The sequence below is a fragment of the Rhipicephalus sanguineus genome, chromosome 11, assembly GCF_013339695.2.
Source record: "Rhipicephalus sanguineus isolate Rsan-2018 chromosome 11, BIME_Rsan_1.4, whole genome shotgun sequence".
Lineage (NCBI taxonomy): Eukaryota > Metazoa > Arthropoda > Arachnida > Ixodida > Ixodidae > Rhipicephalus > Rhipicephalus sanguineus.
The window spans coordinates 44,602,042-44,614,135 of NC_051186.1; the positions used below are offsets into that span (position 1 = coordinate 44,602,042).

General features: G+C 45.2%; 1 protein-coding gene across 2 annotated transcripts; it reads left to right on the forward strand.

The window, feature by feature from the left end:
- Positions 1 to 682: 682 nt before the first annotated feature.
- Positions 683 to 12,035, forward strand: LOC125760350 (uncharacterized). Of its 2 annotated transcripts, none has more exons than XM_049420310.1 (3): positions 683 to 1,123; positions 1,192 to 1,376; positions 11,819 to 12,035. In XM_049420310.1, exons 1-3 carry the CDS (start codon positions 1,108 to 1,110, stop codon positions 11,954 to 11,956), a joined length of 339 nt encoding a protein of 112 aa, XP_049276267.1. In that variant the 5' UTR covers positions 683 to 1,107; the 3' UTR covers positions 11,957 to 12,035. The 2 variants fall into 2 exon arrangements, 1 of the variants encoding a protein (XP_049276267.1); XR_007417900.1 differs by lacking the exon at positions 11,819 to 12,035 and adding an exon at positions 4,587 to 6,058 and having other exon boundaries at positions 684 to 1,123.
- Positions 12,036 to 12,094: the final 59 nt, after the last annotated feature.

The window sequence follows — 12,094 nt, forward strand, 5'->3', positions numbered from 1 at the left end:
CTAAGCGCTCCTGCGAGTCGAGCACGAGCCCGCGCGTGAGGCGTCGTGACAGGCTGCAAATAAAACAACAAAAAGCAAAGACAGAGGATAAGCGATCCAGAAGAAATTACAACCGTGTAACGGGGTTCATATCTGAGGCACAAAGCATCTTCATTTATTACTCATCCTGAAGGCGAGAAGAAATCATATTACGGGCGGGTATACCAATGGACTATTTCTTGATGAGAGCGCATCTTCTGAAGCACGGCCGCTAAATAAAAAAAAAAGGCGCGGCCTGCCGGATAGGTGCGTTTTCAATCATAGAATTTCCTACAATACTTACTAGAGGGAACTCTGGCGCTAGTGTCTATGGGAGCTGCAACGCATGACGCTTCAGCCAACATGGGAATGATGGGTAGTACACAAATTTGTCTAAACTTCGTTCTTTCGGCTCCGTTTGGTTGCGCGTCGCCTGCATCCGCTTTGTCGCAAAACAAAGTTCAGCAAAAGTCTGCAGTTCCACTTCACCACTTTAACTTTTTTAGGCTCACCAAATCAAACCTGGTCACGAAGTTCACAACGGTCTATTCTTTTATCCGACACGAACGCCAAAACACAGCAATAAACAAAGCCACAAGTACGTTTGAAGCCGCAAGCACCAAGACTAGGCAAATTTGTGTAGTACCGATCATTCCCATGAAAGCGTATCCCCGGAGTCGGGGCTCTCCCGGTTTGGCGCGAAACCGGATCTGACGTTCCCATAGGGAGGTACTCCCTGCCCCTAGACAGGTACTGTTGTAGCTAGGGAAAGATCCGACGATTCCTCGGCCTTGTCCCCAGCCTTTACTTGCCTATGTTCTACTCGGTACCCTCACCGCAGTCGCCGGCCTTGTTTGAGTTATGCCTTCTTTGCGCGGTGTGGTGATAGACGACAGCCAGGTTAAATTCATGTGCAGGAGTCGCCTTCACTTGAAAACATCCGTCGAGACCTGCACATTTAGTTTTGGTGGTTTTGACGCTGTGCGAATGGCTGAGGCCGTCTCTGCGATGCACTTTCAGCGCGTAGACTGTCGTTTTGTACGTTGGTGGTAACGACGTTTGCAGTGCCAACGCGGACCCTCAAGATATATGCGACAATATAGGGGTACGTATTCTGAAATTGTGAGATGCTTGCCATCAGTCACTGAAGGTTGTATTTTCTTTATATTTTAGAAGTTAGTTCTGCAACTGCAGCACGATGTGGCCCCCGTGGTGTATACGTCTTCAAAGTGCTGCCACGTTGCTGCAGCTCTGAAGACGCCGATGCGGAGCGCCAGATCAAGAAAACGCGCTTGCTGAACCGCAAGCTGACGGCTACGCTGAAACGCCTGCCGTGTGTTCGAATCTTGAACGCCGAGGTAAGTTTACGCTGACATACTGGTGCGCGCCGCTGAGGGAAATGCCGTACCGTCGTGGTCGGCACGCAGCTTTTTTTAAGAACTTTTTAGCCGCGCTAGTTGCTCATTGCTTGCGGTAAAGTGATGCGGTAGAGGTCTTGCGGGTTAAAATACTGACATGCCGACCACGACGATATGGCATATCCGTATTGCTGCACGGTAAACCTGCACTGCCAACAGACCCGATTAAAGCGGTATGTAGATGCGTACCGTCCGCACCGCATTCTAACGAATTTTAAAACTTAGTTGTAAGTGCTCCTAGCAATTTTCTCCCGTGTATATGCGTTCATCTGAAATACCTGACTGTTGTTATTGACAAGGCGTTCACACGATGTTGAGATACAGGGAAAATACCGAAATGAAGGTGACAATGCACGTTAAGCACGTGCACACCTTTTACGTGCACACCTTTTAGTGATCTTGCATGTGGCCATTATACACAGTGGAAAACAAGGCCTTGAAATTTAATGCCCTTTCTTTAAGACGGTGACATACATGGACAGTGAGGATGCTTTTCAGTATTTAGGTTTAGCGGAGTGAGGCAACGTGGTGCCATTTTTAGTAGAGGCATTTGAGAATACATGGCTTGCATGTGCCGTCACATGAGCTGGCTCGTATGTTAGAGACAATTTTGATAAACCATTCCAATGTCCGTGGAATGGTTCATCAACAATGGCAGTGGTAGTGACACAAGCATCCTAGCCTTTCTCACCGAAGGCCACTAATAGAGTAAGAGAGTGTTTTCAAGGCATGGGAAAAGAAATGTTTGACTGAAACATCAGTATGTAGTGATACCAAATTCAGAAAACCGCCAGTGTCCGCATCTTCTCAGTGACAACCAACTCACTATGACGTTGTTAGGTAACTTTTGTTACCCTTGAATAAATGAAAGCCCACAAGTCACTGCTATCTCGATCTGTTTCAGTGGACGAATGAAAACCTGTCGACGAAATGGGTTCATGTATGTGAGGTACCTTTTGAAAAGGCAACAATTAAAATTAACGTTTCAGAACCACTATGGGCCCCCTGTTCACAATAAAGAATGCGAAGAGGGTGATTATTTATGGCCTAGGTGCCAGTGGGTGCTGGTGTATATCCTGGGTAGGTCAACACATGTACAGCTAAAGTAAGTTGCACACATACCACATTTGAGATCAGATGTATAAAGATTTTCTTCATTGCGATTAGAGCAGTGGTGTCCAAATTAATCGCTTGGTTAGTAATGAATAATTATCCACCAGTGTTTGAGCATGTCTTGCCTTTCTCAAGGCACTTTTTATGGTGTTTTGTTGTTTGTTTGAACTTTTCGTTCCACTAATGTAGGATGTGTCACAGTTCACGCATTTTGTGGGTAACCTCCTGGAAACTATTTGTCGAAAGAGCGCTTTGATTCTTTGGGAGGACAAACGGGAACAGCAAAAGTATGTGGGCATCCCATGGTGCAGGGAATAAGTGAGTCACTTGCAAGATTTTTTTACACTAATTGTGTGAGAATTTCCCAGATGCCAAAAAACTAGGTAACATGACAGCTCACACATGTTAAAGACCTCTTGGAGCAATAAAAGTTACCAGGGGTAATCTACAAAATTCCACGCATGAACTTTGATACGACTTATATCAGTGAGACTAGAAATCTCAAACGAAGTTCATCGTCAACAAACAGTGCAGCAGTGTACAATAGACAAAGGGAACGGTTGTCTTTGTTCCCTTCTTTGTCTGTTGTCCACTCTTACCCTTTTTGTTGAAGATGGATTAGCAACTAGCCCAATCTCAAAGCTTGCCTCAGACGAAGGATTCAACACCAATAGTCACACTCGTTCGGAGCTTTGGCAATTTTAGAGCCCTGTAAAAGCCTTTTATTCATCAATAGAGAGCCATTGGGTGTTTCCCAATATGCCTTACAAGTTTGCCATTGAAAGTTCTGTCTACGTTAATGCAACAGCTTAAACATAATAATTCTAAGTTAGAAACACAGAGAACTAACTGGCTAGAACGTGCTATCATATCCTAGTGGAAATGGAAGGACCGTAAATTATAGTGATAGAATCTAGCACACTTGCAGTTTCAACAGGATTTGCATTTTTAAAATGTGTTTCAATGTTGCAAAAACCGGTTTGTTGTGCAGCCTGGTGGACAGGCCTTCATACTGTGCAAAGGAGCCATTCGGATTGCTGTACAGTCTTCTGTTCTTTACATGCACCATAATTCGTGCTTGATATTACAATCTATATTATTAGGCATCCCCACTTTATTCAAGGCAAAAGGAGTGATTGCTGAGAGGCGGCTTTGCCGTCACTGTGACTAAGGGAACTGGCAACCTGTGTCAAGCCGTGGTGCTTATGCGCAGTGCATATACATGCTGAGTGCACAAACACGAACCACAGCAACAGGGGCTTTATAAGCACAATGTTGCTTTCTTATAGATAAGGCCTTGCTCGTTTGCTGGCGTATTATTGCTATTGTGCTAAACTACCACTGTTTACAATGTGTTGTGTGTATGACTGAATTGGTGCATAAAATTGTGATAAAAATTTCGAGCCATTACATTTTGTGAAGGCAGGTTACCAGTGAAGCTGTCTAGCACATAACACACAAATATGAACAAATGTATGAACTCGTTTCTTGTTATGATTGGTGGTAAATGTGATGAAAGGTACACACACACACATTTGTTGTCTTGATCGGTGGCTCATTATTTTTTGGTCATGGTGATGACGATGGCCTTATTGTTGCTATGATGCGCAATGATCAGCTTGGTTACAACCTTGCACATGTTCTTAGCCAGAGTCTCATCTATGCCTGTCTGGTGGTGAGGTTTGTACAAATTGTGTCGCACAGGAAGCCAAAGCATTCTAACACAAATTGCATAACTACGGTGGTTTGTTTTTGTGCTTTATATTTTTTCAAATTAGAGGGTAAAAATTGGGTGCTATTTTTCAAGCTGGTAATTTGAGAAAATCACATTTTTCGTGGAACCATCATTGAACTGCATGTTTTTGGGGGGGTTTAGTTTAGAAATGCTACATGAAATACATTTACAAAAATTGATAAGTCAAAAGGACAGTAAAGAGCCTTGATAACATCTAGGAAAAGACACATTTAATTCACAAAAAGCTGATCACCGATTTTTTACGCGTCCTTGTTAACGTACATTGCCATTTGCATGTGCAGCATGTTGGTCTTCATTCGAGAGCTGTCTCACCTTTGGATGTACAGAGGCATCCACTTCCACCTTGAGCACCGCACCGTGCAGCCAACGCTCCGCGGAGCGTCTCTCGCTGGCGGCTGGGGCACGCAAGCGCAGTGACAACTGTAGGTGGTGCCTTCGCCGCGTCGTCTGCTAAAGCGCAGCGGCTCCGCCTAATCGCGCTTGCTCTTCAATGAAGGTAACTTAATCTCATGGAAATCGAGAAGCGCAGCGACTGCGCCTCGTTCCGCACTGCTTTTTTACCTACTGTTTTCTTTTTCTGCATGCGATCTTAAAAGTAATAAACCTTGGCCCGTGCATGAGTAAGATCGCCAAGCCGGGCTGGCACTCCCGCAACTAAGCTACTCAGATGCTTTGTGCCGTACAGTTAGAATATTCCCGCTACTCACACGGTTGTTTTCATCAGCTGAAAGTTTGGCGACACAAAGTCGACAATAAAAAAATATAAGTTTGCGCTGTGAATTGAAGGCTCACGGAAAACTTTCTGCTTCGTGCTAAAGTTTTGAGCCAAGAAATATATAAAGCGATACGTGGTGCTTTGGGTCACCTAGCGATAAAAAGGGAGTCAAGCATTATTCAGCGCCTGCTTACAGAAGTAATCATTTGTCAGCGGCGCTTCTTTGGTGAACTGATCGCGTGATATGAGTTCAGCTGAAAACTCTATTAGAATGCTTCTTCATTTTTCTGCATGAATGGTACGAATAAGCATGGTTGCAAATGAGTAGCAAATTAGGGCGGCGTATTGGCGAGTTAAATTCGCTAGCGCATGAAGGCAGCAGTGCTGATAACACCTGAATGTAATGTAACTTCTCTGAAATTGGCAAATTGCTCACATCCTTTTGTTTTCAGGCGAGTAACAATCCAAACTTTCGCACATTTAAAGCTGTTATGTCAGACCTTACCATGCATTTATCGCCAATTTTGCGGCGCCTAGCTTTGAAGCTGATCAAAAACATTTGCGTGAGCAGCGGGAACATTCTGGCTACTGGGCTCAAAGGAGCTGAGTTGCTTAGTTGTAGGAGTTCAAGCGCGGCTGTGAAAGTTTACTCATGCACGGACCGAGGTTTATTGGTTGTGAGATCGCATCCAGAAATGAAAGAAAACACTAGCAGCAAAAGCTAGACGGAACAAGGTGCAGTCGCTTCGCTTCTTCTGAACCGTGCCGGATGCTGGATTTGCATGCGCATAGCAAGAGCGAAGTTAGCTTCACCGCAAAGCAAGTACAATTCGGCAGAGCTGCCGCGCTTTAGCAGACGACGCGGCGAAGGCTCCGCCTAGAGCTGTCACTGCGCATACGCGCTAGTTACCCAAGCAACCAAGAGAGGCGCTCCGCGGTGTGCTGGCCGCACGGTGCGGTGTTCAAGGTGGAAGTGGACGACTCTGTACCTCAGCTGAAAGAACCCTCTCAACATCACAGCTTTCATTAGGTATAGTCGGGTACAACTTTAGAAGGCAGCGGCATTTTCCCCTCAAAGGCGGATGCATACGAGCCTCCACCAATAGGCGCGCACTTCAGGTGACGTCATGAGCCGGACGGCCGGTGACCCCGCCGACGGAGAACATGCCTAACATGCCTAGCGGGACTATTTCTTTAGTCGCGGAGGCAATTGGCTGCTGCGCTTCGGTCATCTGGGCGGGGCCTCTCCTGTCTTTTTAAAGTTGTACCCGACTATAGGCACAGCAATGTCATTGCAGCATTTGCTGGCCTCGGGTAGTGAGCAGCAGAGTCATGCCAATATTCAGTGAGTTCAGCAGCTGGTTAGTGTGGATTGCTTCCAGCAAGTACTGGTTGCACTTGTGAAGTGAATTCATGTTTTTAGTCTCTAAAATGAAGGTAGGTCAGTTGTTATGAAATGACTGTCTCAGCAGACAAGAGTCTCTTGCAATGGATTCAATACTGCTTGCAATTTCCATAACGTTAGGTGGTTTTCACCTTTGTTTGAGACGTTCCGTTTAACAGTGCAGTACCATTCTGTGAAGAGTTTTGTGCAAAACTCCACGCAACATCTTTTCACTAATGTGGTGCTGCTGTTGGGTTACGTAGACAAAACGGGTTTTACCAGTCATTGTTGAAAGCTCGCCGACCATCTGCGGATGATGGAGGATTTTAGCAAGTTTTGAAGGCGTCCGGACGGTTGCTTGCATCTGTGTGCGAGAGCAGACAATGCAGCACTGCATGTGTCACAACTTTGTGGGTGCACTTGTTCTAGCTTCCTACACGGTGATGTCGGTGTCCAACTTGTCGCCCAGAAACCGAAACCGAAAGTCGTTCATACAAATAAGGCGATGTGAAATAGTTTCGAGAGAATACATGAATTTGGGAGTGTGTCTCATGCTTCCTAGATCAATAAGAAATGTTTGCAACAAAGAATGCACAAGCCACAAATTTGATGGCACCACCCCTTTAAGTGGTTGTGTGTGAACTTGACGTCAATTTGGACACTTTGGTGGCTTTGTAACTCCTATCTAACAAAAATAATGCAACATGTTTTTAGAGATTAAGTTAGAGCACATGCTTGGCTTTAATTCTGGGGAGTTTAAAGAAAATTGAAGATGGCCTTTTTTTTAAACTGAATTTCGAAGTATTTTATTTTTAGAGACGTTTCTTACCATATGCATTTATGGTTTGCGTCTGACATCATCCTCGGCAATCATACTTAGCACAATGGTTAACCTAATGCGTGGCAAATCTCTGGAAAATTTGGGAAATTTCGAGTATTATAGACGCGGAGTGAAAAAATCTGAAATTAGAGCATTATTGAGCAATGGGTGCCGTATTTGCAATTTCTTTTGCATAAGTTATGGGCAACAGAACTGCAACATAACATTTTATAAATGCACGTTACTCACAGTAAGCCAAGAAAAATTGACTCGCAGCTGCAATAATTTCTTTGTAGGGTCTCGTTAAAATCGTATTTTCGGGAAAGTCGCGAAAAGCAGTTCTGCTGAGTGAAGACTTCCATCCAAATTTTTTTGACCTAGGCAAATTTTTTTTTTCCGCAAAACTAACATTGGTTTCGTGGCCCTAGGGACTCGTACAGCAAAATATTTTTTTTTTCAGCAAAATTAAAGGGGTCCACAGACATGCACCGATGTTATCTGAATACACTCTATCTGCTACAAAGTAGTAATCTTCATGTTTGCTCATGGAATCTTTATGAAATCGGAAAAATGTGGAACTAGCTGTACATTTGGTAATTTGCCCTACCTGCACGCTGTGGCACATAGGCTATACATAGGCGCCCCACTGATGCTTTTTTTAGTGTGAGCAATGGGGCCATAGTGGTCCCGAAGCATCAATTTTATGTACTTTTAAAAAATTTGAGGCGCGTTCTAATATGTTAATCTGGTACCTTCCCCATCTGACAAGTTTTTATCAGACTTTTGACTATGTAGTGAAGTGTACATCACAGGCTTGCTGTGTCAAAATTCTATTATCCGCACCAGGCTCTCTCCTCTAACACTGTTGTCTTTCACATATGAACATTGGATGCTTGCACGTGTTCTCCATGTATGGCAGGCTGAAATATTCATATTTATTTTCGTTGGCTGCTGCTTCCTTGCGTTAGTGTCAAAGCAGTTGGGGCATTATACAAATGTGCAGGCAACCATTAATTGAATCTGAAATGTATGTGCCGTATTTACTCGAATCTAAGCTGATGTTTTTTTATAAAAAACAATGCGCGAAAGTGGGGGGTTGGCTTAGATTCGAGTACCATGATTAAGTTTTTTCTTTTCTGGCCTTGCGAATTTCGAGTGTCGGCCTACAATCGAGAGCGGCCTAGGTTCGAGTAAGTACGGTACATATTCTAGTACTGTCACTATAGCTTCAGTGGTGGTTGGTCAGCTTTCAGTAGTGATTCATCGCAATGGTGGATGCAGGGTGTCGGAACGAAATGTTTTTCGTTTCGGTTTTAGTTTCGTTCCACCGAAAAAAGTTCCGTTTCTGTTCCGGAACTAAAAAAATAATGTTTTGTAACGGTTCTTATTTTTATGCGAAAATTTGAAGGTAAAGTAACGATAAAAACATAGGATTTGTGGTAAACTTGCGCTCCTCTTAGGAACGTGGGACGGGTAAAACACGTTCTTCCCGCATTCTTCAGAGGAGTGCAAGTAACTGTACGACGAATTGCTACAGACTAGCGCGAGCTATGTGGGGTGTCGTGGCTGTGGCTGGCCCAGAAACCCGTCAGGGAGGAGACCAAGACAAACCAGCAACCATCTTTACTCTGCCGAGTCTCGGCCACAACTGCGAGCTGCGAGCGTGCCATCGTTCGTTTTCTTCTTCTACGGACGACGCGCTTGCAGCCGCCGCTTTTATACTTGTCTATACGCTTCTATACACTTATAGGAAGGAAGAACCAGAGGTCAGCAACAGGAAAGAGCAGGCAACCACAAACGGTGGCAGCAAGGCGGCTGCCACGACGACTGCTAACCCGAAAATGGATGCGGTGCCCCGGAGCCCCCAGTTGCCATGGACAACACCGGGACCTTGGTTACGTGGTGGACGAACCGTGCCGACGTGTGGTCGTGCACGCCACGTGCTGTCCGCTGTGGCCAAGGATAGCGGCTACTGCGCCCTCCTCCCCAGTTTCACTGGAGGGGAGGGGGCAGTATTGGCCGCGAGATCGAGCGGAGTCGCCGCCTGGCGGCTTCTGGCTGAACCGCGCCTAGTGTGGATTGCTCCATGCGTCGTCTGCTAGCCACGTTGTGTTTGCATGCGCGCGTACGTCATGCAGGTGCTCAAAAGGCGGTTTGTTCCGTTGCGTTAGTGCTACTTTAACCGCTCGCACGGATACCTAACACGATGTAAAGAAGCATTTGGCCTTTACCGGCTGTATATGTACTGTAATAAGATCAGTGAGTGCACTTGTCGAGAGTGCTGTGTGTGGTCGTCGTATCCTCCGTTCACGAAAGTCATATCAGTGTAGGTGCCGCTCCGTGGCCCAAGCGCATTGCCTAGTGCACTTGGCGTTTCCCTAAAGATGAGAAGTATTAAATCTCATGTGAATATAGCCTTTTAGCCGCTCGGTGGTAAAAAAAGGCTCTCATGCAATTGCGCGTTGTGGTTAGGTGTGTAACTTCGGCACTGTCGTTTATAGGTTACGCGACGAGTTTTAGTTGTGTACTGTCCTGGTCCCACTACAGAGAAATATTTCTGTCAAGTCACGTCTGATACTTTGGTACTTAATTTGTCCCCTAAAAAGAACAGAAAATGTAGTGACGCGGAAACCACAAAACTCAGTTGCCTTGCGCAATTTTAACTTGTGGCGACATTTATACAAAACACCCGTGTACTTAAATTAAGGTACGCGTTAAAGAGCCTGATGGTCAAAATTAATCCAAACGGCGTACTTTAGATTCATGTCGTAGTAATTTCACGCGAAGCCGCATCTTTTTTTTCTTCACATTATCTTGAGCGTTTGTGTTGCGTTCTTATAGATTGACGGACGACAGCGGACATTATTCGCATGAAAAAACGTACTTTAGTCCCGTGAAATAACCGGGTCTTTATTCCATTACTGTCATACAAGTAATCAATCGAATAAAGTTCTGTGCTGTACAGTTACCTTTGCGTACCGTTACTGGAATAAAAACAAGCGTGTGCGTGTTAAACGTCTCCGTAGCGCTAAAGCGCTGTCAGCCACGTAGCTTTTCTGAGTAAACCTATCAACTGTCCTACATTTCATGGAGAACTGAATAAGAAATGCCGATGAATATTTGAGCACGCAGGGCACAAACTACTATTTGAACTCATCGTGAAGGAATACGGGCTTTCTTTTTGTTGGGGATATACAGATGAACAAGAAGTAAATACTTAATTCAGTCGCGCTACATCAGTGCGTAGTAGCTGGAACACAAGCTAAACATGTACAAATAAAGCAAGAAAACGACATCCATTGCAAAAACGTCGACTGTTGCCAAAGGCGAGCAGCCCGTTCGTTGACAGAATGCGCTTCTCTCACAAGTGATAGTAACGTTCGGCGCGCTTCGTGCATTAATTCGGGAATGAAGAGCGCACATATTACCAGAAAGCTGCAGTCAACGCATTTTGTTTGCCGGAAATCGGGTGAGATCGCTCACAACGAAGCGCTGTTGTGTGCGTCTGTGTACGCGCAGACAACCGCCTATCCACACTTGCGCGGCGACGGTGCTGCCACCTGTAGCCCGATCTCGCGGCGAATAGAAGCGGTGGCTGCGAGCGTGCTGGCCGTAGAAGAAGAGAATGATGAGCGATGGTGCGCTCGCAGCTCGCACTCAGCAGCCACTGGCAGCGGGCAGTTGCGGCCGAGGCTCGGCAGAGTAAAGATGGTTGCTGGTCTGTCTTGGTCTCGTCCCTGAGGGGCTTCTGGGCCAGCCACACAAAACCCCAAAACTAGCACCCTTCCAAGTTACTGTATTTAAATTTCTCAAAGTGAATTACGAATTTTCTGAGCAGGTTCTATGTTTTGTGTCAAGGGAGTGAGCATTTTCTCAGAAGCAGCCCATCATCGAGGGTGCAAGACCGCTGTTCTGATAAATAAACTTCAGCACCGAGAATGCCCTCTCCACACTAGTGTGACTGGCACACGAAAGTCCACTTGCATTAATATAAACAGGTCTGGTTGCCACTCTTTCATTTTTCATAAAATTTGAACATCTTACTTTGGAATTCTTGCATGAGATAAGCGCTAACACTATACACTGACATATGTATTATTGCTCACGTTGCGTGACCTCGGTTGTTCCAGGTCACCAAGTTTTCCCGGGAACTGAAAACTGATAAATATTTCGGTTTCACTCTGGAACGAAATAATAGATAACGTTTGTTATTTCGTTCCGGCCAAAAATATCTTTTCGTTTTTGTTTTGGTTTAGTTCCGTTCCGACACACGGGGTGGATGGCTATGTAATTTCAAGCTGTGATATTGGTGCAAGCCACATATACAGGGGCAATGCAAACATTCAAAGGAGCGTGTATTGATTTCAAAAGTTCCGGCTGAGCCCCATCTAGCAGTGAAAAATTTTCACATTGCAGCATACTAGCAACACGTTATGTTGCCAAATTTTCCATATCTTATGAAACTGTAGGCTGTGGTCCCATGTTGTTCACTTCCCTTTCTTTTTGTTTAGTGACTTCAGTTGATCTGCAAGTTCTTTCTTGTCTCAATGCATCACATTTTTCCTAATTGCACTAATTTTTTTTGTTCCTACAGCATCGGTTTCTCAATTCCTCGAAAGAGCCACGACGTGCGCTCTTAGCAATTGATGGGTACCATGTGCACAGAGGCCAGGGATCGATCAGCTGGCCAAAATCGTCAGTTCTCTTGCCCGTGACTTCGGACCTGGAGTGAAGTCACATGGACACAGCGAGCTGGGTATCTGCTACAGGCTGCTGAAGCGCAGCCACTGCAACACAAAAGGCCACGAAGTCCTGCCGAGTGCAGCAAATTCCTTCGACTACCTTCCCAACATGAACCAAGACTGCTTTA